Source organism: Triturus cristatus, chromosome 6 (assembly GCF_964204655.1).
Source record: "Triturus cristatus chromosome 6, aTriCri1.1, whole genome shotgun sequence".
NCBI classification, from domain to species: Eukaryota; Metazoa; Chordata; class Amphibia; order Caudata; family Salamandridae; genus Triturus; species Triturus cristatus.
In genome coordinates this window covers 955,854,476-955,881,121 of record NC_140589.1, presented here as the reverse complement: position 1 = coordinate 955,881,121, position 26,646 = coordinate 955,854,476, and the positions used below count along the sequence as shown (strand labels likewise).

General features: G+C 47.4%; 1 protein-coding gene across 1 annotated transcript in view; it reads right to left on the bottom strand.

Annotated features, from left to right (window-relative positions):
• The window catches only part of IGF2R (insulin like growth factor 2 receptor), a 1,674,612-nt gene that overhangs the window by 172,101 nt on the left and 1,475,865 nt on the right, over positions 1–26,646 (bottom strand). The window contains exon 40 of the mRNA XM_085611652.1: positions 2,626–2,860. Within this exon, the coding sequence (XP_085467778.1) occupies positions 2,626–2,860 (235 nt within the window). The remainder of the gene's footprint in view (positions 1–2,625; positions 2,861–26,646) is intronic.

Genomic DNA, 26,646 nt, shown 5'->3' with positions numbered 1-26,646 from the left:
ACTGGCATTACTTATCTACTCCATAATATTATATTGTGCATTAATTAAGGTAACTTCTGCCTTACCGGTATACCACCCAGACTGTTCTTATGTAGTCTCCGCTGTTGCTGTATTCCGCTTAATTTTAATCACAAAGCTGTCTTCATGATCTGCTCACTTCTATTCTCTCTTTATTTTAGATACCCTTACCTTTTACACTTGTGTTGCTTGCATGAGATTCTCTCTACCCTTCTCCACACTCACTTGGTGAAGTTTTTCTGGGACGTGGACCACCCTTTTAAGGATACGTTGCATGTGATTAAAAACTACAACGTATAAGCGTTGGGTGTCATGGGATCATGCACCCTGGCTTCATGCACTTGGTTTGGCTTATCTTTCTGTGGGCCATCTATATCCTCATTCTTAAGAATATTTTTCCATAGTTCACAAACCATGGTTCTCTATGTTCTCTTGTGACACACCGACTATTTTTTTCAACTTATTTTACTGTATTATATAGGGCATTGGCACCCAGACATTTTGTTATAATTATTTTGTATGTGTTATTCATCATGGCTTCCTGATAAAGGCTGTAGAGCCGAAACGCGTGTAGGTCACTATTGGTCAAAATCTACCTGCTATGCTGTATATGCACGTTTCAATTTCATTAGTCGAGCGGAATTCAATTTACCCCATCTGACTGACAAGCCATGAAAATTCTGAACATTTGACCAGTGATATAAAATGAAGTAAATGAGATCTTAATTGGGCCACTGTAATTCAATCCTTGAGAAAGTTAATCAATACATATTATTGTTTGGTAAACAAATGAAGATGAATTTGAATACCCAATAGGTTTGTTCTCCATAACAATTTACAAACCCACTGTACCCATCCCAGAAGGATAAATGTGGAAGTGTGATTGCATATTTAGGCTTGTTCTATCATTTCTCAGATGGAGGAATATATTGCTCTTTTAAAAACACTCATAATTATAAAGAACGTATTTTGGATTATGTAATTATTTAATGTACATTAATCATGTTTTTTGTATTACTTGCCTTTTTTGATACTATTAAATTGTTTTTGATATAGATCTGGATTTTCATTTTTATATTTGTTTGCCCATATTTTCAAGAGTTGCCTAAGTAATTATTTATACAGTTGTTGTTTAATCCCCGATTTAGGAACCTATCTAGTTACAGGGGTGCCCTCCTTTTTGTACAATTGTTGACATAGGCTTCTCTAGATAGCATTCTGGCTGTACACTGAGAAAGTTGCAAGTGAAACCCTTCAAGAAAATAGACATTGAAAACTGAAATGAGGCATATCTTCCAGTCAGAACACATTGATCGCACAGTATAGGTGAACTGGTGGCCACAAAATACAGCAATAAACAGCTAGGCAGTAAACAGGCTCCAGTGATCTGTCTGAAAACCTAGAATAACAACCCATTTGACACAGGTTACAAGATCAAACTATTTCAGCGTCGCAAAAAAACTTGTTGCCATCATCTCTGTTCTTGACGCCATCTCTGCTATGCCATTCTACTCAGTGTATTTCAGAAGATTATCTAGAAGCAAGTACATGTGGTAACCTACACATGCAAAGTAAGAGTGCTGAAATAAAACAAGCATAGAAACCATTGTCCGGGCACCCCTTCTTTTGAATATAGACACACACCGGATATATGAACGAGAAAGAATGTGTGGAAAAAAGAAGCACAATCATCATATGAGGAACTTGAGGAAATCTATACCAGCTAGTGTACAACAAATCCAAACGAATTAGTATAAGAGACTAAACAGTTGCAAGAGCATCACTTTTATCTGTTGGAGACAGGTTAGAAGTTGTTCTCCTGCAAGCATGGTTTGTGTGGTGGGATATGTTTTTCGGAATAATACAAATTCAATGTTTCCACCCAAACCTCTCAAGAAAGTATCTGAAAAAACAATCATATTTGCTGCATCTTTCTTTGGAGTACTGTTTATGGATATGTAAACCAGACCTCTAGAGGTATGCAGATTGGTCATAGCCGGCTCAGATGTGGCTGAGGTGGTTTAGTGCGAGTATATATTCTGATATGTAAGTGGGGGAATTATACTGTCAAACACCTTAAAATAAAATAGTGAAGAAGCTAGAAAGCACCTATTTATAGAACATTGGTTTAGGATGGGAGGCTTCCTCCTACGGATAGCTGCTGAGAAAACATAAGAACTGAGTCACTGAAAAGCGAATGAAATCGGTTTTGACCAGGATGAGGGCGGGGGCAAAAACAGAATTAAAAACTCTTAAAATGCAGGGGGTCAACCCAATGCATACTAGAAAACAAGCACAAAGGCAATCAGTACATCTGTAGTGGTATAGAAAGTGTGGAAATTGAAATAATGGGTGAGTTAGACTAATTGCCAACAATTCATTTACCCAACAATCAACGGCCTCATTTGTCTCTAACAGGGATCTGGCCTTAATGCTATCACAAAAGAAAAACTAAATTAGAAGAATAATACAAAAATAAGCAATATAAAAAAATTGATTAGAAACAATAACATTACTTGCTAATGAGTATAGGTTCGGGTTAAGGTCTCCTTAGAGTCAAGGAACCACGACTATGAAAGAGCAAACAACTTAAATATTAATACTTACGAACTACCAGAATATGAAAAGCTCCATGCTCCAGAGAGGGAAGATAATGGTCGTAGGTCATAGGTTTTATGCCCCGAAATTAACCTGCACTCCATCTTTTTCACAGGACATACCACCTTTGTTCTCCACTCAAAAGTAGCTGAGCAGCCAAGGGTCTCACTCAAAACTTCTGGCGCTCCATTATCTGCGCTTTCGTCACACTTAAATATTATAGTAGATTGCTTGTTCCCAGTTGCTGTGAAGAGAATGTTGATTGTTAAAGAAATCACATTTGTAATCAAATTCTAATATGGCCACAATTTTGGTAAATTAGACTTTTAAAATGCATGGGACATTAGGTTTGGGAACACGCACTGAAACCCATTTTAGCAGTGGATATAACGCCACACAAGTGATGGAAAATAGCCTAAAGGGCCACTTTTCAAGGTAGCTGTTGATCGCTCTGGTAACGGAGTTCTCCTGAGGGATTGGTAACTTCAGGCAGAGAAGTTATCAAAGGTTACTCTATTGAGGGCACTCTTGGAAATGATAAATTGCTGAGGGCGTAGCTATTCCCGTTTCAGTTCTGCTGGTAGCTCCTCATTTCACCCTGGAGTTTCACCAGTGGGATTTGGCTACTTCCAGGAGAGGGAGCCACAGACTGAAATTTACCGGGTGCACAGATTTACTGCAGAACTAGTAATTCCTTAAGGGACCAGTGAATAATACTGGCTTCATCTGGGAGTTTGATGTCTTTGTAATTGGCTGCAAAATGGAACAACATACTTTGCTTCCCTTTTGTAAAGAGTATCAATTTTATCTGCTAGGGACAGTTTGAGCATTCAGTGCTCACAACCAATCCATCAGGTTGAAACACATTCCGTTAGAGACCTGAAGAACAAGTTACTTACCTTCGGTAACGCTTTTTCTGGTGGATACAGTATCAGCCTGTGGATTCCTCACCTTGTGAATATCCCCTGCGCCAGCAACATTCGGAAACTTTTGTAGCTCTCCACGCCGACGAGGACGACGTCACAGAAGCACGGCTCCGCTGAAGTCACTGGATCCATAAGAGGACCTCATCGGCACGTCAGTTCCACCCCTTTTTTTCCATGCCTTCAAGGCACACGGACAGACCGACAATAATATATATATATACAGTATACACAGTACATAATATTCAAACCAACACACACAGAGTGAAGTCAATGCAGGAAAGCAAAAGAAATAACAGACCTCCTTGACAGCAACAGATACATTTTGACATATCACTTTTGTAGGTATACAAGGGTGGACAACGGGGAGGCGGGTGGGTCAGTGAGGAATCCACAGGCAGATACTGTATCCACCAGAAAAAGCATTACCGAAGGTAAGTAACTTGTTCTTCTGATGGATACATCTGCTTGTGGATTCCTCACCTTGTGAATAGATTCCCACAGCAGTCCCCACTCCCGGAGGAGGGTGTCCACCCTTCTATACCAAAAAGTCCTTGAAGGACGGAACGTGCAAAGTGTCCGTCCCTCCTCACCTCGGTATCTAAGCAGTAATGCTTCGCAAAAGTGTGGAGGGAGGCCCAAATTGCCGCCCTACAGATGTCCTCCACAGGAACACCTCTAGATAAAGCAGATGTAGAAGATTTTGCCCCGGTAGAATGAGCTCTTATACCCTCTGGAGGTTCCTTACTGGCCAAAGAGTAACAGATCTTGATGCACAAGATAATCCATCTGGAAAGAGTGTGCTTGTGCACCGCTCTGCCTTTCCTGCAGCCAATGGAGCCCAAGAAGAGCTGGTCATCCACTCGTAAGTCTTTAGTTCTGTCAAGGTAAAAACTCACCGCCCTTTTAGGGTCCAAGCGGTGAAGCCGCTCCTCCTCCTTAGAACGGTGAGGGGGAGGATAGAAGGTAGGAAGGGTAATGGACTGCCACAAATGGAAAGGAGTTACCACCTTAGGCAGAAAAGCAGCCCTGGTGCAGAGTACCATTCTTTCAGCATGAATGGTCAAGAACGGGGGTTTCGAACTCAGAGCTTGAAGCTCGCTTACCCTCCTTGCCGAGGTAATGGCAATGAAAAAAACTGTTTTAAAGGACAATAGTCTCAAGGGACACTTGTGCAAAGGCTCAAAGGGAGAACCCATCAAGTAAGTTAAGACAAGATTTAAGTCCCATGGAGGCACAATAAAAGGAGTAGGTGGAAATTTGTTGGTATGGCCCTTAATAAACTGTAATACAATAGGTGATTTAAACAAGGACGGCTGATCCGGCAAGCAAAGGAATGCCGACAAAGCCGATAAATAACCCTTCACAGTAGCTACAGCAAAGCCTTGCTGAGCAAGAGAGAGAGCAAAGTGAAGGATGTTGGATAAACGAGCCCTCAAAGGGTCAATAGACCTCTCCCCACACCAATGGACAAATTTGGACCACCTATAGGAATAGATAGACTTGGTTGAATGACGCCTGGCAGACAAAATCACATCTACGACGTCAGGCGGGAGAGAAAAAGAATTCAGGTTGCCCCGTTCAATCTCCAGGCATGAAGTTGTAAGCTCTGGAGGTGGGGGTGTAGAACCTGCCCCTGTGAGAGGAGGTCTGGCCTGAGAGGGAGACTGAGTGGAGGGCAAGAGGAGAGGTGGAGAAGATCTGTAAACCACACCCTTCTTGGCCAATCCAGGGCGATCAATATGACTTGGGTCCGGTCTTGGCAAATCTTCCTCAGAACCCAAGGAATCAAGGGCATGGGAGGAAACGTGTAAAGGAGATATGAGTCCCATCTCAACTGAAACGCGTCGCCCAAAGCTCCCTGCATCGGATACTGGAGACTGCAGAATGACGGGCAGTGAGCATTCTCGTGAGTGGCAAACAGGTCCACTCGAGCAGTTCCCCACGTCCGAATGACCTAACGAACTACCTCCGGAAGGACCCTCCACTCGTGATCGGCAGAGAACTTCCGACTGAGACTGTCTGCACGCACGTTCAGACCTCCGGCCAGATGATTTGCCACCAGACAAATCTGATGATCCTGAGCCCAGGACCAGAGACGCAGAGCCTCTCTGCAGAGACAATGCAACCCCACTCCACCATGCTTGTTGACATACCACATCGCGGTAGTGTTGTGTAGGAGAGTAGGATCTGCACTTATGTTGCCCCCACTTTTTTTCTGATGTATACACTGGTTTCTGGCTATAGTCTGGCTGGGTCCCTACTAATCAGGGCCCCAGTCTCTCTGTTCTCTCTAAACAACTTGGAGTGCATACTAGATGTACTGTGGTACCTTATGAGCCCCTAGTATATGGTACCCAAGGTACCAAGGGCATAGGTACTTTACAGGCCTAACAGGGGCTGAAGCATGTATTATGCCACCCCTGGGAAGCAGACTAAATCTGACACCACAGGCCTGCTACTGCAGCCTGGGCGAGGTAGTGTTAGCACTCCTCACTGAGGTATAGATTCCTATATCTCACCATACACACACATATAAACCTATCAGCCACCCCTATGGCAGACCCTATCAATCCTGAGGGCAGGGTGCTTGGTTTACAATGTGAGGGGGTGCCTCTGCCTGAGCAGGGCCCATCTGCAGCTGGCAGGGTCTATTCCTTGTGGCTGTTTGTGGATGCGGTTAAACCATATACTCTTAAGTGCATTATAACCTACCGGTAAATGCTATCTTTGGAATGACTGCATCAAAACATGTCGTCTTTGGTGTCAAACAACTTGGAATCATACCCCAACACCAGTAACTGGTGTGGGAGTATGATCCCACCCTTCTAGAGGGGACGACATGTACCTACTGTGGTAACATGGTAGAAATCTGAAAGAGCCCTGGCATCACAAAATGGATGCCACCAGCACAGACACTGGGCTGCCCTCCTGCTGCTGACTGAAACTCGCAGTGGAGGAGGCCCAACGATAGGCATCCTGTTACAGGGAGGTGTCACTACCTTCCAGACAGGATTTAGTGTATTGGGGCTGGGTGGGTGCACTCCTAGAGTGCTTTGAAGTCCTGCACTGGGGGAGCAGTAGGCTCCTCTGTGCATATGTCAGCTCAAACCATTTCAGGGGCTACATGTCCCTGCTCTGGCGCGAAACTGGACAAAGGGAAGTGGGTGTAACCAACCCCTACCCTGACCCTCCCAGAGGAGTGGTCCTAGAGCTAGTCCCTCCCCTATCTTCAGTATAAGATAGGAAATCTTGCCATTGCAAAGTAGATAACCCTGGACGACGCTCTACAAAGAAGAATCCTGGCCCTTCGACGTTCCACTACCTTTGGAAGACAGAAGAATCTCCCTTGGAGTCAAGGAGTGACTCCCCTGCTTGGCAAGCACCAAAAACTCTAATCAACGGTCGCAAACTTTCCCGCTCCCGCCGGAGTCCGAAGTTCCTGCAGCCCCGGAAGTGGATTTCCTGACTTCGACGGCCATTGTGAGTCCCCAGCAGAGCAGGCCCAAGCCTCCAGCAGGTTTTGCAGCGAAGATCAGAGGCCTACCCCGTCCCGAGTGACCGTGGGCTTCTGTGAAACATTTCCTCTAGAGGCGTCTTCGCGATCCCTTGCGCGTTGGCTTGTGGGACCCCCGAAGACTTTATAGACTCCAAGGGCTCCCCTGGTTGCTCCAGGCCTGCCCTCACTCACCCTCGCTGGGTGAGTCCCTCAGACCTTGCTGGTCTGCACCATTGACTAAATTCACTTTCCACAAGACTTGCTGTTGCCAAGGCTTGTTGGCTCCAATCCGGTTGCCGACACTGCAGTCAGCTGCAGACGTCATGGGACACTCCGAATCCAGCTGCTGGTCATAGTCGATCTCTCCTGGACCTCGTGAGCGAAGAGTCAAAACACCCTTGATCACCTGAAATCACCCGACTTCCGTGGGCATCAATCTTCATGGCCCCGGGTCACTGGCAAGTGACTGTGAACACTGTCCCTTCAATTTTCAGGTCATCTGCATCTCGAATCCACCCTTGGATTCCACCGGACACTTCTAAAGCCTTCGCAAGCAGCAAATCTTCTTTGGTCTCCATAGAAAACAGCGACACGACCAGACACCAAAAGACACCTATGCACCCTGCATCCCTGGGTGAGGTAACTCGTGCACTCCGGTGCCCTAGTGTGTGTTGGCCCTCGAATTACTTACCTTGTAAGTGGCTTGCTTGTAGACTTCCTCGAAGTACCCTAAAACTTTAAAAATCAAACCGCAACTTGCTCCATTGTAATCAATAGGGAACCCGCGGCTGTGTTCACAAACTGCATGCGTCTCCCGTGGGTCTGCTACTTACCTGCTTTCACTGCAGTAGTGAAGCTCCAGCGATTCTACAGGCCCTAGGCCTTGTCATTCTGCAAGTCGACTTTCCTAAACCTGTTTTTTAGTATATGGTCTGGTACGCCCCTAGGGCCCCAGCCATAATTGTGCTTAACTTATTGTGAAACGTTGATATTTGAATGTGTTCCTGGCTTCTAATCTCAAAGAGATTAGTAGTGTGTGTCTAGAAATAAATACATATATATTTGATATATATACCTGTGTGGTGTCCTTTCATTTGGTAATTCAAGAGATTATAAGGTAAAGCAAGCTGCTTTACATTCCTCTGAGACTTAGCCTGAAGGCTGCTCTCCACAGCTACCACTAGGATAGCTTTCTTTAAAAGGTTGTCTTAAACCTATCTACCATAAGAGTCGAATTGGACTGGTGCAAGGTGGCCACTATAACTAGTGACCAGCATATGCCAGGCCAACTTCTCACATGTTGTCTGCCAGGAACTGAACCGTCTGACCGCGAAGGGAAGGGAGGAAGGCCTTGAGTGCCAAACGTATCACCCGCAACTCCAAGAGGTTGTTGTGAAGCAACCTTTCCTCTGGAGACCAAAGACCCTTGATCTCCAGATCCCCCAGATGCACACCCCACCCTAAAGTGGATGCGTTCGTTATCACTGTGGCCACTGATGGAGGAAGATCGAAGGGCTTTCCTTGAGACAGATTGCCCTCCACGTTCCACCAAGACAGATCCGCTGCAGCTTCTCTGGAGATCCTCACAGACTCCCTGAGATCTCCGTTGTGCTGATACCACTGCCTGCGGAGACACCACTGGAGCACCCTCATGTGCAAGCGTGCATGGTTGACCAACAGAATGCAGGAAGCAAACAGACCGAGCTGACGAAGGACCTTCAGGACTGGAACGACCGCTCCATTGTAAAACAAGGGAATCATTTCCTGTATGCCGAGAATCCTTTGTGGAGGTGGGACTGCTCGACACACAGTAGTGTCCAGTACCGCCCCTATGAACAGGTTGCGCTGAGAGGGCACCAGGTGAGATTTGGGCACGTTTATCGAGAAACCCAATTTGTACAACAGCTGAGTTGTAACCTTCAGATGATGAAGCACCTTCTCTGGCGACTCCGCTTTGATCAGCCAGTCGTCCAGATAGGGGAAAACCGGAATCTCCGACCTTCTGAGATAGGCTGCCACCACTGCCATCACCTTGGTGAAGACTCGAGGTGCAGTAGTAAGACCAAACGGGAGAACCGCAAACTGATAATGTTGCGACCCTACCGTAAAACGGAGATACTTCTTGTGTGACTCCAGGATGGGGATGTGAAAATACGCATCCTGAAAGTCGATCGATACCATCCAGTCCTCCTGTTGCAGCGCTTGAAGAACCTGCGCAAGGGCAAGCATCTTGAACTTCTCCTGCTTCAGAAAAATGTTAAAGATCCTGAGATCCAGGATTGGACGTAATCTGCCATCCTTCTTGGGTATCAGGAAATACCAGGAGTAGCATCCCTGACCCCTTTCCCGATCCGGAACCACTTCTATCGCACCTTTGTTTTTAGCAATGTCAGGACTTCCTCCTGCAGGAGAAGAAGATGGTCCTCCGAGCAAGCACCTTGGCAAGGAGGGTAATTTGGAGGGAATTCCCGAAAGGGAAGAGCATACCCATTTTCCACAAGATTTAGAACCCAAAGGTCTGTAGTGACCGATTCCCAATCTTGCAGGTCCCCCACAGGACCAACATGATCCAGAATGGTGGATCTAGGGCTGCTTTGCAGTGGTAGGAGGGAGGGAGGAAGAGGAGGAGGAGGAGGAAGAGGAGGAGGAGGATGGCTGACGACCTCTGTTTCTACCCATGTAGGTCTTATACAGGGTATTTTGCTGCTGCTGCTGAGGCTGCCTATAGGTCCGAAAGGACGATCTCTCAAAACCTCTGTACCTTCTGTAAGAGGAACCTCTAGGCTGAGCCTGCAGGCCCAGAGACTTAGCTGTGGCTTTGCTGACCTTGAACCTCTCCAAGGCTGCATCTGCTTTCTTCCCAAATAGTCCAGAACCATCAAAGGGTAAATCCAGAAGTGTAGCCTGCATATCTGCGGAGAACTCCGACGACTTTAGCCAAGCACTTCTTCTAGTGGCAACCGAAGAGCCCATGATCCTAGCAACAGAGTCCGCAGTGTCCAAACCACTCTGTATGGAAAAAAGCGGTAAATAAGTTCCTGGGGGATTCTGTACATAGACAGTATACCTTGAATTTTGGCAATCTCGTCGTTTTACTATTTTAAAAAGTTATCACTTAAACTCATACTTAATTTGTGTCGCTGGATTTTCGCCGTATTGTTGTTAATTGTGTGTGCTGGGGCAGTCTATCACTGTTTTGAGTTGCAGCGCTAGCACTTACCTTGTTCCTGCTCGCATTTCCTCCCCGTTCCACCACAGCTTGTGCTGATTGTAGTAGAGGGAGTGGTGCTGCGAAACATTTTTTCCTCACTTCCGGTTGGCCACTCTTGGGGTAGCCACTGCTGATAGTGACGGACTAGCTTTCCCTACTCATTCCCCTCATTGCAGAGATATAAAGCACAATGGCGCGGACGCGCGCAGCGGGCGCGCCAAAAGGCGCGCCTAATGCAAGCCCGTCTGCGCCCGTCCGCGACCTGTCCGCGTCCAGCGCCAGTTACTATGCTGATGTTGGGGCAGATCATTCCGCTGTTCCCGCTCCTAGAGGATCACCGGTAACTTCTCAGTTAATGGATACGCAGGTTAAGGCAGCGAGGGATGTACAACAAGGGGGCTCGGTAGAAACGGTAACTGTTCAGACCGGAACAAGCTCCTTAAAATGTGGTATGATCAATGTCAGGTCTCTTTGCAAACATTCTTTGGAAACACAGATGCTGCTGGAACTTCATGATTTAGACGTTCTGGCAGTAACAGAGACCTGGACCCATCCAGACTCGGATCTAGAACTTGGTCTAGCCTGCCCACAGGGCTATAAGGCTTTCCATAAACCCCGCTCAAACGGTAGAGGCGGAGGGGTTGGAATCTTCTTTAAGTAGGTATGGAATGTGTCACCCATAGCTATTGACATGGTTGAAGCGGTTGAACTGCTGGGTTTCGCCCTAAACACTCTTGGGCACCAGGTGCTGACGGGTATTATCTGCTACAGGCCACCGGGAGCAGCTAGTCTCCTGCTACAAAAAAACCTGGTAGACGTGTTTAGTAACATGGTGCTTGCACACTCTAGGCTCCTTATACTGGGGGATTGTAATCTTTGGGCTAATGGAAGTATGGATCCAGGATATAATAATCTATTACAATCCTGTATGGATCTGTCCCTTACCCAGTGGGTGGCGGAGCCTACACATACCGGGGGGCATATACTTGATCTGATATTTGCCAGGGAAGATTCAATGGAAGTTGTAAGTGTGACCCCAGTCGGCTGGTCTGATCATTATTTGATAAAATTTGATGTTTAATATCAACGCTAGCAATATGGCAAGGAAGGAGGTAAGATGCTCTCTTGGCAGGGACTGGAAAGGCCTGCTGAGAAATATCACCTCCTCCCCGACATTCCATTTGGAAGGTCTGTCCGACCCGGGGAAAGAAGTGGGTGACAACTACACCTCTTTCTGTCTACACATTAAGAACCATCTTGATCGGATCGCTCCACAGAAAAGGCTTAGAAGAGATGGCAAACTCTCTGCACCATGGTACAATGCTGCCCTGAAAATGCTTAAACTGGAATGTAGACAGGCTGAGCGAAAATGGAGGCAGGGATATTCGGATGCAGATAAAACTCGCTGGAAAGTGAGAATTTCAGGTTATAAGGAAAGTATTGCTGCTGCAAAAGCTGAGTACTTCACCGAGATAATTTTAAAAGCTCCAAACAGCTCTAAGAGCATTTTTAATATTCTGAATGATATTGCCAATCCAACATGTACAAAAAATAAGGTCCTTCCCACACAAGAACTCTGTGATAGCCTAGCTGTCTTTTTTAATGAAAAAATTGGTAAAATTATAGAAGGGTTGGAAGAAAACAACAGGTCGGCTAAGACCGACGGTCCCACACAGGAAAAACAGGTGGAAACAAGAGCGTCAGGAAGGGCCCCGGATGTGATCCCCGTTTTGGATAATTTTGATGCCCTCTCTATAGAGGTATTTGAGCAACTTGCCATGGGGATTTCCTCTGGCTCACCCTTGGACCCTTTTGCACACAAGGTCTGGAAAGCGTTCAAATCTGAACTGTTTCCTCCACTTAGACATTTGTGTAATCAATCCCTGTCTAATGGGACAGTCCCTCCCTGCTGGAAGCAAGCGGTTGTCTCCCCCCTTCTGAAGAAGCCTTCCCTCAACCCGGAGTGTTTAAAAAACTATAGACCTATCTCACTCCTCCTTTACCCAGTCAAAATCCTTGAGCGCTATGCGAGCCGAGTACTTTCCCAGTTCCTCGAAGCAAACAACCTTCTGGACGAGGTCCAGTTTGGTTTCCGCCCGGGGCATGGGACAGAGACCGCCCTTTTGACCGTGTTGGATGATCTTCGTCTGCGTGCAGACAAGGGTCATCATGCCATCTTGATCCTATTAGATCTGTCTGCCGCATTCGACACGGTCAATCATAGGGTCCTCCTGGAGCGGCTGAATGGAGCGGGGGTGACCGGTCTGGCTCTGAAATGGTTCCAGTCATATCTTTCGGATAGAAGCCAGGCCGTAGCTCTCTCCCCCCCCCCCCCCCCTTTCAGTCCAAATTCACTAAAAGTCAGCATGGTGTACCGCAGGGGTCTGCAATAAGCCCCATCCTGTTCAATGTTTACATGCGTCCTCTGGTGGATATTATAAAATCCTATGGCATAGGTTTAGTAAACTATGCAGACGACACCCAGTTGATTTTATCACTGGAGGGTGAGCAGTCGTCCTCCCTGGAGAATTTTCACGCATGTATGCAGAATGTGGCTTGTTGGTTAAGATCTAACTCACTGCAATTCAATGCAGACAAAACTGAAATTCTCTGTACTTTGGGCGGGAAAGTCTCCCCCCTCCCTCCCGGTCAATTTCTGGCCTCTTCCCGCAGATCCCCCACTACAACCTGTTGGGGCAATCCGCAACTTGGGAGTTATATTTAATGAAAAGCTGTCCTTGGAGTCACATGTTAATAAGACTCTGGGGACTTGTTTCTCTCTTGCAAGATCTTTGAGGAAGATTCTCCCCCTGCTACCAGTTCATGTGCGTCCCCTGATAGTCAGGAGTGTGATCCTGAGCAGATTGGACTACTGTAACTCATTGCTGTTGGAATCCCCTCGATTTCTGATCGGAAAATTGCAGCGAGTTGAGAATATGGCAGCAAAGCTGGCTTTGATGCACCCCAGTCATTCTTCCTCCACTCAGGCCCTTGCGGAGCTACATTGGCTCCCCATAACACAGAGGATTTATTTTAAGTCCCTCTGTGTTGTGTTCAAGGCACTGCATGGTATGGGTCCCCTACCTTTGCAGATTAATTTTCGCTGGTATATACCCTCTCGTTGCCTTCGATCCTCCACAGCCTGCCGGGTGGGAGTACCTCGAATTAGAAGAGCTAGGTTTGGGGGACAAGCTTTTAGTGTCGCAGCTGCGAGACTATGGAATGCTTTGCCCCTGGAGTTGCGCCAGATAAAAGACCTTTTGGTCTTTCGTAAACAACTTAAAACCTGGCTTTTTCCCAAAATTTAATATTTTTCCATCTGAGTCCTTTATTCTTCCCCCTGGGGTTGCGCCAGCTGAATGATCTTAGGGTCTCTCGTTTACTTTTAAAACTTGGCTCTTTCCTAAAAATTTAATATCTATATATTTGTCTCGAACTCCCTGCTTTCCCTCTTTTAGCGCCAGGATGCTCGTCGAGTTGCAGTGCGCTTTATAAGATTCTATTACATTACATTACCTGTTGTGCAGCAGCTTGAGTGTCCGACAAGACCTCATTAAAATTCTGCCTGTCCTCCTCTGACAATTTAGGAGCCAGCTGTTTTGCAGAATCCATCAGGGCATGGATGTAACGACCCAAAAGGCAGGTGGCATTTGTGGACTTCAGGGCCATACTTGCCGAGGAGAACACCTTCTTGGCCGACTGGTCAAGCTTTTTCGACTATCACTAGGAACCTGAGGAAAAGCTTCAGAAGACTTTTTCGAACAGGCAGCTTGAACCACCAGACTCTCAGGAGAAGGATGGGAAATTAGAAAGTCCGGATCTCCTGGAGCCACCCTGTACCTCTTAGCAACAGACTTAAACACAGCCGGAGCCGAAAAGGGCTTACGCCAAACCTCCATTACTGGCATCCTTAAAAGGAAAAAAAGGTTCTACCACAGTGGAGGGAGAATGAAGAACCTCCGTCAAGATGTTTGACTTAATTTCAGCAGTTGGGAGCTGTAAGTCCAAGAGCTCCGCTGCCTTCCTTATGACGGTGTGGTAGGGAACCACATCCTTAGAGGGAGCATCTGATGGAGGAGAAAGCTCCCATTCTGGGGACATATCAAGGCCACTTGCCTCCTTTAATTCTTCAAAAAAGTCATCAGACTTCTGAAGTTCACCCTCTTCCATTTCCTCTGCCTGATATCTGTTGATCCAAGATCCTCTGCGCCTCCCGCCTGGATCTCATCCTTGGAACCGGCGTCGGCGGCGCCACACCCGACTCCGATGGAGCCAGAGCCGGCGTCGAACACGGATCTGGATGCACAGCCTGAATCGAACGAGGTCGAGCTGGAGCCGGAGAGGAAGGGCGTTGACGTCCTCAGCGCCGGGAAATGCCAAGACGGCGTCGCTGGAAAGAATGGCATAAAGGGAGTCTGAGCACAGGCCTGAGGAACCCCCAAATTAAAGGCCATTATGCCCATGGGACCCGAAGGTGCTCCAGAGGGGTACATCGCTCTTGAAAAGACTCCATACATAGCATTTAAATAATGCGATGGGTCTTGTTCTGGGCCAGGAAAGGGGGGTAAGGCTCAGACTCACCAGGAGGCGGAGCCTCTTCCACCGGAGCCGGAGAATGCATCGGCGTCGGTGATGGAGCCGGAGAAAGCTCCGGAGAAGCTGCAGGCGAAGCCAGGCGAACAGGCAAAGTCGGAATCGACACAGAAGGAGAGGGAGAAACATAGTCCTTACGATGTTGAGGAACGGGTGAAGTCGATCTCGGAGCAGTCTTCTTATCTGACCGGCATCGAGAGCCGTGCCTCTTCTTCTTTTAATGTTTCTTCGACTTTGAAGCATGACCCGATGTCGACTTCGAACCAGACCTTGACCTGGACCTCGATCTCAAACGCCTTCGACCGCTCTTCTCCTTTCTCATTTTCGCTAAAAATAGCTTGGCTTCTCTCTCCTTTAAGGCTTTTGGGTTCATCTTGCAGCTTCTGTGACGTCGTCCTCATCAGCGTGGAGAGCTACAAAAGTTTCTGAATGTTGCTGACGCAGGGGATATTCACAAGGTGAGGAATCCACTGGCAGATGTATCCATCAGAAAGTGTGGCTGCCTTGGATTGGCTGTAGACGTTTCTTTGCATCATGTAGACTATTTAGCAGCGCCACATACGTGCTTTTCACCAGCGGATAGGTTCCAGGGATGCGAGCGTATAAATGCTGCTAGTGGATAGGCTCAGGACATGATGAATATTCTGATGCTGACCTTTTTTGCAGAGGTTTGCTTTCAATTTGATTTTTGCAGCTCGAGTTCAATTTGTTGAACAAAGCCGATGCTCTATAGCCAAATTTTGTTCCGCAAACAATCAACGCGCATCAGGGTCTTCACTGGATATCCCTGTAAGTTAAGAATACAGCAGGACATCATCATCATTTGTCAAATGATGGACTGATATGCACTGGCATCCATCTTGAAGGTTCACTGGTGCCATATTTTATTCAGCTAGGTTCTAAGGTTGTGGCAAGTAGACCTCTCACTTGGGTGGTTCTGCCCTACAGCAGCTTCTTTGGTGCGATTTGGTACCAAGAGCCAACTAGAGTGTATGTCCACGTAAGTGAATTACATACTTGGTCACACTCCCATTCTTACTCTGTACCTGTGCTTTTTCACGGTTGCCTGGAAATAGGTCCTATCCTGTGTTGTCACTGAATACCACTGGTGTGAACAGAGGCCAAGCTGACATTTATGCTTCTTGTTTGACTAATCCCTCTCCAGCCTCAAAGCCCTCCACCAGTGGCCTGTGCCACCACCTGGGGCCGCTCAGAGGGCACTGAGCACAATGTTTGATTTACTTTCTGAGAGGAGATGTCTACAATAGCACTGTTGACTTGGTTGTGTGCACGCAATGGAAGCTTGCAACAATACTACATAACTGGAATCTTTCACGTAAGTTTTCTGACCTTCATAACTTAGCACAATGACCTAAAATGCATGGGCTGCTGTAGGAGTGCACTTGCATCACTCACTGGGCAGCCTTGACCTGTTCCTGCCATTTTCACCCGTACACTTTTCTATTTTCCACTCTCAGTTTCATTCTTCCTTACATTACACGCTGCACTTTCCCATGCCCCCTGTGCTTCTCCCTCCTTGCACCCCTACTACCTTACTTATATTGCAACTGCTTGTATATAGCACAGCATACTACTCTTGAACAGGAGTTGAGGCATCTGCGCCCTACAAAGCACCAATTATTTTGGCTGGTATGTAGTTAATAGGTCTTCCTGGGCTATATACTTTGAGTACAGCAGGAGAAAATTGAGTGCAAGCTTCATTAGCACAAACCATGCCAGTCAGAGTGGTAAGGTTGTATGGTTCCTTCACAGAAAAAACATCTGTCGTTATCACCAGTAAAAGGCTGGTAGCCCTTAGGCAGGAGAAAAAGCATCAATATCACTGATCACTGTGAGCCCCACGTAGTACTGATTGGTGGAAAAGCCCAACAGTACCAATTCTTGATATATTTATTACATCGCTTTTATGGATGCCTAATGAACAAGTAAAAATACCTTTGAAGAAGCATTATATGCTAGAGACTATCTAGCCACAGATTCCTTACCTTAGAGTATTCCCCAAACACCAGACTGGATCTGGAAAGCTTCGAGCGGTACCTCTGCACATCGGTAGGTGGAGACAATGGGCTCCGCTTGAACGATATCTGCTGCGGATGTGACGTGTTTGGAGCCTATACAGGTGAGCTGACATCAGTTACTTTCTGTGACATTTCTGTGCCAAAAGCACGGACAGAATGCTGATGTACCAGTGTGCAGACACTAAGAACCAAAAACGGCCATTTTAGTTGGAACAATCTGCTCACAGATATGGGGAGGTTTGGTAAGGAATCCGTGGCTAGACAGTCTCTATCCAGATAAAGCGCTACTGGAGATAAGTAACTTGTTCATCTGATAGAGATTCCTAGCTGCAGATTTCTTACCTTAGGATAGATACCAAGGCAATACCTCCCCAGAGATGGGTCTGCCAGCAAATTCATACAAGAAAGTCCTGGAGGACCAAACAGGCAAAATGCCAGTCACAACGGACTGGACTTTCCATGCAGTAGTGCTTGACCAAGGTGTTCAAAGATGCCCACATCGCAGCCTGACTGATACCGAGGACAGGGAATCTACGAGCTAAGCAGTGGCCAGAGGCATGACTCTGGTGAAATGAACCCACAAACACTTAGGGAGTTGCTTTCTGGCCAGAGCGTAGCAGATCTAAATGCAGGGTACAATTCATCTGGAGATGCTTCTGCAGAGCTTTTAATTTCTTTGCTGCGGCAAACCCAAAGAGGAGTTGATTGGCCACCCAGTGCTCTTTAGTATGACCAATGTAGAACGTCAACGCTTTTTTTGGGTCCAGGCGATGGAGTCTCTCCTCCTCTTTGGAAGGGTGAGGTGGAGTAACAAAGGTAATGTGATGGTCTGGCCGATGTAGAAGTGTGTAACCACTATTGACAGGAAGGAGGCACTGTTCTCCAAGCGAGTTTGCCTGGAAAAAAGTTGGTGTATAGAGGGTGCATCGAGTGTACTTGCAGCTAGCTAACCCTCTTGGCTGATGTAATGGCCACTAGAAAGGCTGCTTTGAAAGTCAAGAGAAGCAGAGGGCAGCTATGTATAGATTCAAAGGGCGCGCAAATGAAAAATGTCGAGACTAAGTTCAGGTTTCATTAGTGTATGATGAAGAGTTTTAGAGGAAACGTCTCAGAGTCCTTTTTGAAAAGTATCAAAACAGGTAACTTAAAAAGGGAGGGCTGATCCAGCAACTGCAATAAAGATGATACGGCTGAAAGACTCCTTGAACTGTGCCCAATGCAAAGCCTTGATGGGCTAAAAACAGAACAATTAACACCTCATATAAACGTGCAGAGAGAAGATCAACCGTTGTGGAAGTATATCAAGCCACAAACTTGTCCCAACGGCAGGCATATATTGACTTGTTTGAGGGATGTGGGCCAGCCAGAAAGACATCACAGACTTCTGAAGGGAGGTCAACGACTGTCAGTTGCCACCGCTCAATGTTCATGTATGAAAGCGGAGTGTATGCTGGTTCAGGTGCAGGAGCCTGCCCTGTTGCTGTGAAAATAGATTCTCTCGAATGGGCAGCCTGACCAGAGGACTGATACTCATGTTGGGGAGTTCAGGATGCCATACTCTCCGTGCCCAATCCAGAGTCACAAGAATGACTTGGGCCCGGTCGTCTCTGACCTTCTTGAGAACCCTGGGGAGGAGTGGTAATGGCGGGAAGATGTATGGGAGGTTTGAAGTCCACTTGTAATGAAATAAGTCTCTGAGAGAGAGCTGCCTTGAAACCCCTCAGCACGGAGAAGTGCTGAAATTGTGCGTTTTAGGCAGTGCTGGATTTGATCAAGCCTAGGTTCTCCCCAGTCACGAAAGAGACCATGCACCACCTCCAGGTGGAGACTTCACTCACTATCCATGAAGTATCTACGGATGAGTTTGTCCGCTTTGGTGTTCAGAGATCCTGCCAGGTGTTGTATACGAGGACTATGTCTTGATGTTCCAGCCATATCCAGAGATTCAGAGACTCTTGACAGGTCCACGACCCCCATCCCACCCTGCTTGTTACAATGCAACATAGCGATGCTGTTGTTCTTGAACACCTGAACAAGCCTTCCCTTGATGAAGGAAGAAAGGCTTACAGTGTAAGGCGAATCGCTCTCAATTCCAACAGGTTGATGTGGAGATGAGACTCCACCAGAGACCAGAATCCTCTGATGTCCAGGTCTCCCAGATGGGTGCCCCAACCAAGAAGTCACACACCTGTTACCACAGTCAGCTCTGGGTAGGAGGAAAAAAGGGTGTGAGGCTATACCAGAAACTGCACTGTGTCCAGAATAGTTCAGATGAAAAGGAGCATCTGAAAGGGAGCCAGGTGTGACTTTGGCATATTGATAGTGATCCCCAGCGAATGCAGGAGGTCCATTTTATCCTGGAGGTGAGAGACGAATGCCTGAGGCAAGCCTGCTTTCAACAGCCAGTCATCAAGGTAGGGAAAGACTGGAACCCCTGTTCTCTGAGGGTTTTCTCCGACCATCATTTGTTTGAACACCTGAGGGGCGCTAGTATGGTCAAAAGGGAGAACAGACAACTGAAAGTGCTCTTGGACCACAGTGAACCACAGTGAATGCCTACGGGCAAGCAGGACAAGTATGTGAAAATAAATGTCCTGCAAGTCCAACGTTACCATCTAGTCTTCAAGGGTCAGGGAAGACTGGACCTGAGCCAACGTGAGCATCTTGTATGTCAGGAAGAAGTAGAGAGGGGGTAGGTCTACTATGAAGAGGATGCTTCCTTCCTTTGTGGGCACCAGATGTAGTGGGAATAGCAACCACTACCTACTTCTGATGGCAGTACCCTCTTGATGGCTTGTTTGACCAAAAGAGCCTGCACTTCCTGACAGAGCAGTGAGAGGTGGTCCTTCGTCAGCTGATCTGAGGGTGGTGCCATGGGAGGTAGGGTTCTGGTGAATGGAAGGGTGTAACTCAGCTGAACTATTTGGAGTACCCATTTGTCAGATGTTATGGACTGCCAGCAAGCAGGTGATGCTTGATCCTGCTGCTGACCGGTTGCCTGTGATGGTGAGAAGGCAAACTAAAGGGATTAGGAGGCTGTGGCTGCTGTAGGAGTGGCAAACTGGGTAGACCTCAGGCCTCTAGTCCCATGGGGTTATGGGAACTGTGTCCGCGGCTATGAAAGGACTGAGAAGAATATTGGCACAGGTGGCTGGGTAGGAATGGATGTGGTTGGTAGTCCCTACCATCGCCATGGAAGCAGTGAAAGGCAGAGTTGGGCTAGCACTGAGCTGTGGAGAATCCTAGCAACCGGGCAGTGATCCTGCTGTCCTTAAAGCAATTTAGTACAGAATCTGCCTTGTCGCCTAAGGGGCGGATGCCATTAAAGGGCATATCCATAAGTGATGTCACAACTTCCCCCGATAAGCCAGCAGATCTTAGCCAGGCACGTTGTTGGAGTGCCTGTGGCGACACAATCACTCTGCCTAACAAGTCATCGTATCCAGACCACAGTGTATGAACTTCGCTGCGCCTCTGCCATCAGCAATAGCCCGAGTCAGGATGGCTTAGGCCTCTTCCGAGACCATTAAAAGCTAAAAGCTATCCCTAAGGCAACACAGGGAAGATCAGTGAGTCGTGCATTTTCTCTGTTCAAAGTGACAACCAATGACAGTTGTAGTTCAATGATGTTTTCTGACAGAAGTGTACTAAGTATCTTAAAATGGTAGGATAAGGTATGCAGTTTTTAAATATAGTAATTGAACAACTGTTCAACATCACCCTTCTTGAGGAGGGGTGAGCAGGGGGGGAGGTAATTTCCCTAAAATATGATAGTGCCACCTACGGGAATAGCCTGCCAAACATGAATCATGCTCAGGTTGGCCTTTCTCACTCATTAGCCAAACCTGAGGGGGACTTTCACTATCACCAGAGCACCCCTAGGGTAAGTTCTGAGGGGGTGAAACTCGGGGTAGGTGAGCGGCTGAGAGGTACACATGCATGTTTTCGGTCTGGGTAGTGAAGAACCTCCATGTGCGTTTTCTCTACCCATGGGGGTCGGCTCTTCACATGGGACACCTCCCGGGTTTTGCTGATTCTCCTGTTGTGGCCTTATGGCCTGCAGCACTTTCCCACTGTGAATGCAGATGTGTTCCTGCATAGGTAGTGAGGAATACCCATGTATGTTTTCACTACCTATGAGGGTTGCTCTTCCCATAGGCTAACATGGGGAAATGGTTGAAATTACTACAGACTGCAGTAGTATATTGCAGTGGAGCAGCCTCATCATGTTTCCTATCGTTGGATTCACATTGATTTGATTTTACCATTTGTAAAGCGCTTGGTTACACGTGGGTGTGTCCCTGCGCTAGGATTAGGACTACAGAAAGAGCAGAAAGCGAAAACTGTGGCTGGGCTAGAGAGAACCAGAGCATAGAAGAGGATCTATGTATTCAACCAGGTCTTTAATCTCTTGCAAAAAGTGCTTTCGCAAGGTTTGGCTCTCAAAGTCACTGGCCTAGTATTCCACCTTTTGGCTGCAAGATAGTCAAAAGAACACGCTCCCATCCTGACCTTTTGGATTCTGGGCACTGTGACCAGATAGGCTCCTGTAGATTTTAAATTATGTGCCGGTGTATAAGAGGCACGTGACAAACCCTCTTCTGTGGTAAATGTGGTTTTGTCATTAAGAGCTTAGAAACTCCACTTCTAGAAAGTGGGCATTTCTCTGATCTAAAACTCCTTGTGAGCCTTTTAGCTTGACTCCAGTCCACAATGGAGTCTGGGGTAGCACATCTGGGTATTCCCCAGTGACAGCTATAAAACACTGGGCATGCAACTGAAATAACAGACCTCTGCCATATGAGGGACTGGCGGGATAGATTTGAGGAAGAGGTTTTGACACTTGGCCTCTGGAAGCCAGATCATGGCCCCACTAAAGATTAAGATCTGCATTCCACAGCCTCATGGCAGACGACTGAAATTTAGGGGCAACATCTGCGGTTCAAAGGGAGATCTTCTGAACCCCCCCCCCACTTCAAAAGCACACTACTATATAACCACTGGTGCCATACTTCAGCAGGGCAGAGATACACTTGTGGAAACATGGGACTGGAGAATCTGGAACTGCATGGTGCACACTGCCAGAGGAATATGTTGTACACAAGGAGGATTACTGCCATTGAAAGGGACCGTGCACCCTTCCTGAATAGTGGCTTGCCTGGGATGACTAACTGCAGCTGTGTGGCACCCTGAAGTGTGCTCTCGAAGGGCTTGTTGGCTTGCCCCCTGTTCTTTTGGAGGTCTCACGGACATCAAAAAACTCCTATGAGGGACCCACACCATCTACTTGACACACCTGGAGAGCAGTTACCTCTTAAGTGCCCACATAGTCTGCTGGACCCCAATGGGTAGTGTGAGCGTGGAACTAAGAATCGTGCCTGGAGACTGGATGGCCTTGTGCGGAGCCCCAGAACTCTTGCCCGCATTTAAGTAGTGTAGCCCCTGCATCATGGGGACCTTGAAACGCAGAAGTGTCTTGTTGGCTGTGAGTGGATTCACCAGTTGTAGGATCCAGTGTGGCCCGCTTTGTTGATCATGCCACATCTCTCTCGAGCGACAGGCCGACAACATGCTCACTGCATACAATGTACGATTCAAAGGTTGAGACCTTTGGAGGTGGGGTTGTAACCGTAGTAGTTACTCATTTTACCTCGTGTGACACTACTAAACTTGTGCCTGTGTGTGTGACCGGAATTGCCTGGTGTGACCAGTATCAATGTGCACCAGGCATTGTGCCTCACTTCCAGGGAGGTACAGACTTTGCAACTCTTCATTGAATGTGACCTGGATTGTCTTGTGTGACCCATATCAACACGCACAGGAAGTTGTGCCTCATTTACAGGGAGGTACTGAATTTGCAACTGTTCGCTATGGGTGACCAGAATGGTCTGGTGCAACCCATATCAACGAGCACCAGACGATAAGTCTCCTTTCCAGTGAGGTACTGAGAGTGCGACTCCTCATTGTGGGAAACCGGAATTGCCCGCATATTGGTGCGACTCGTATCGCCTCGCACCAAACGTTGTGTGTGGCTTGCCTGGGTGCAACTTTGATCAATGAGTACCCAACGTTGTGCCTCCTTTTTCTGAGAGGCTCTGTTGCTTCCTTCTCCATTCATCTAATATTCCTTTTTGACTCTCAGTGCGGCGAGCCAACTGTCCCCTCCTCACACGGCCCCCAATGACATTGTGTTGCCAGGTAATATTGCCCGGCTCAGGCTTGGGTAGTGAGAGTGATTGACTGGGCGGAAGGAACGCTTCCAAGAGTGATCAGGAGTAGGTCAAGAGACTGCATGACCCCCTTTGTGCTTCGCAGAACTGGGCTGGTGCCGGAAGGCCCTTGTGGAACCCTTTTGAGTAATCGACTATAGCCCTCAGCCCGCTTCTGCTCCACATCCTGTGGGTGAACTTCCAGAGTTTCGGACAAGCCTCCATTTGACGACTGCCTCCTAATTAGTCCTGCAATCTACTCCCACCAGCTTCCTTGGGACACTGACTAAGTGCGACTTTGGTCGTGTGCGGCCTAGTATCCGGCGGGAGGGCTGGTTATCTACAATCTGTGGGTGTAGGATAGTCGGGGTAAGCTGAATGGAAGCTTGGGCCACAGGGTCGGCAGTGTGCTACCAATTGACCTGCTGGGTATCAGTTGCACAGCATTACGGTGCCGTGTGCGAGAGCGTTTGGTACGGACCTCCCTGATATCCACTGCACCGCATATCTGCGCGGAGTGTGTGTATGGGAGTGACAGTCTGCGGACCACCTGTGATTCACGACACTGGACAGCAGTGTTGCCTCACACGTTCAGTTCTTGCCAGAAGAACACTACATTTGATATTGGTTTTACCTGTGCGGGCTCTGTCCGCGGAGCTGCTAAAAAGTGTTATAATTCTTTGTATGTACATATTTCTGATATCGTGGTGACCTGGGGTGCACCCTAAAACTGTGTGGTATTGGATTATAAAAATTGCTAGTGCGGATCTGGTGTTGACAGTGTGTCGCGCCACATAAAAATGCGGGGTGGATGGGGGGTAGATAGGATCTGCCCCAAGTGTGCATACTACTGATGTCATTTCAACACGATTGGGCCTAGTTACTTGTTAGGTGGGGGTGCGCAGCTCAAACAGTCCAGTAAACTCGTGGTGATGTTTCATCTGGTCAAGTGAATTGAATTGAATTGAAATGAGATTTATAGAGCGCGATGGCTACCCGCAGGCCTCCCAGCGCTGAGGACAAAGAGCAGAGTAAACAGAGGCAGGAGACGACTTAGAACAACCAGGTTTTCAGGAGCCTGCGAAAGGACAGGAGACTGGGTTCCTTACGTAGTTGAAGTGGGAGGGCATTCCAGCGCATAACACCATTATAGGAGAAAGAGCGACCACCACATCTGGTCCTTCTTATTCTGGGTTGGAATGCAAGGAAGGATCCGGATGACCGAAGATCTTTTTGGGTGGTAGGGGGTGATGAGTGACTGAAGAATGACAGGGCCCTTCCTCCAAAAGGCCTTGTGGGACAGACACATAGCCTTGAACTGAATCCTTTGCTTAATCGGCAGCCAATGCAGGCTTTCTAGTGCTTGTTTTGCAGATTTCCAACGTGGGATCTGAAGTAGTCTGCGGGCCGCGCAATTCTGGATTACCTGGAGTTTATTGATGGTGTACTGAGGTGCTCCCAGGTATAAAGCATTGCCATAGTCCAGGCGGGAAAGTATCAGTGCCTGAACCATGATTCTTCTGGCATGGAAGGGGAGAAGGGGAAGGACCTTATGAAGCATCCTCAGAAGTCCAAAACAGATAGACGAGAGTTTAGTTGCCTGGTAACTGAAAGAGAGTGACTGATCAATCCAGATGCCAAGGTTCTGGATTTGATCTTTGGGCATAGGAGCAGGGCCTAGGCAGACTGGCCAAAGGGAGGACGAGTTAAAGATAGGAGAGTTGCCCAGCAGCATGACCTCCGTCTTATCCCCATTCAACTTAAGGCATGATTGGTCCATCCACTTGGCAACCTCTTGTAAACAGCACGCTAGGGTATTAGATGGTCCTTCTAGGTGGTTAAGAGCTCCCACTAGCTGTGTATCATCTGCATAGGAGACAATTTTTATTCCAAATGGATGAACGATTTCTGCCAGAGGTTTCAGATATATGTTGAATAGGGTGGGGCTCAGAGCAGAGCCTTGAGGAACCCCACAGTGGAGGGGATACTGATTGGATACAGTATCTCCCTCAAAAACCCTAAAAGAGCGGCCAGTAAGAAAGGATCGCAGCCACTGTACTGCCATACCAGACACACACACATTCATAAGTCTGGTGCACAATGTAGAGTGATTGACAGTGTCAAATGCAGCGCTGAGGTCAAGAAGGATAATGGCTGCAGTTCCCCCTAAGTCTAAGATCCTTCTTGATTCCTCAGTCACTGCTAAAAGAGCCGTCTCGGTGCCCATTTGTGGGCGGAACCCAGTCTGGGAGGCGTGAAGTAGTCCATTGTCTTCTAGGAAGGCTACCAAAGTGTTATTCACATGCCTTTCCAGAATCTTGCTTATCCACGGCAGTAGGAAAATGGGGCGATAATTGGCCAAAATGTCCCGATCCAGGTTGGGTTTTTTCAGCAAGGCTTTTACCATAGCTCCTTTCCATGCCGATGGAACTGTCCCCGTGGAATTGGAGGAATTGAGGAGGTTCAGCATTGTCGGGCCGATAGTATCAGCCACCAGGGTAAGTGCTTGGGGAGGGGCAGGGTCGATGGGAGAGCCTGATTTTATATGAGCCATAATGGGCCCTAACAGAGATAGATCAAGAGGGGGGAATTGTTCTAAGAGAGAATGGGGTTTTACCATGGGTTCAGCTGGGGTGGTTGTAGTACTTGTGGTTTGAGGAGGTGAGAAGGCCTGATAGATCGTTTGAATCATTTTATAGAAAAAGTCTGCTAACGTGTTGCAATGTGCAGTAGGGTCACATAGTCTGGGGGGTTTCTGGGGGAGTTTAGTAAGAGTCCTGGCAATTTTAAAGATTTCTTTAGGGGAATTTGCGGCTCGTATAATTTTATGTTCATAAAAGGTGGCTTGTGTAGCTTTAATTGCAGCTTTATATTGTTTAATGGAATCCCTGTATTCTGTTTTACTAAAAACAGAATAATCTAGCCTCCATTTCCTTTCAAGCTGTCTGCTATGTCGTTTAAGTGCCCTTAGGTTATCAGTATACCAAGGAGCAGTTTTCGGCCTGTTTGACATGGGAGCAGGTTTTTTTGGGAAGTATCATATCAATGTAACCTGGATCCAGGAGTTAAACTGCTCATTAGCTTTCCCTATGTTGCAATTATCCTCCCAGAGTGGTCTGTTGACTTCCAAGACCGACTTCCACTGATCGACTGAGAGTCTAGGCCAGTTACGTCTGCATACTACGGTACTGTTGGCAGATGTCTCGGGTCTGAAAATTTCCCATATTATGGGAATCAGAAAGTGGTCAGTTCATGGCAGAGGGACTGGGGGTCCTGTAGTGAGCTTATCACAATTACTAAAAACTGGATCTAGAAGATGACCCTTAGAGTGTGTTGGTTTTCCCACCTTCTCCTTGAGCTGGAGGGCTGCTAGACTCTCCGTCAACTCCTGTGCAGCTTTGTTCGAGGGATCGTCTATATGAAGATTAAGATCACCCAAAAGAGTGAAATTCGCGGGCCTCATAGCTAGTTCTGCTACTACGGTAGGCAGAGCATTAGTGAATTTGTTTGCATTGCCCGGAGGGCGATATGCCAAGATACCCGAAAAGGTACTTGT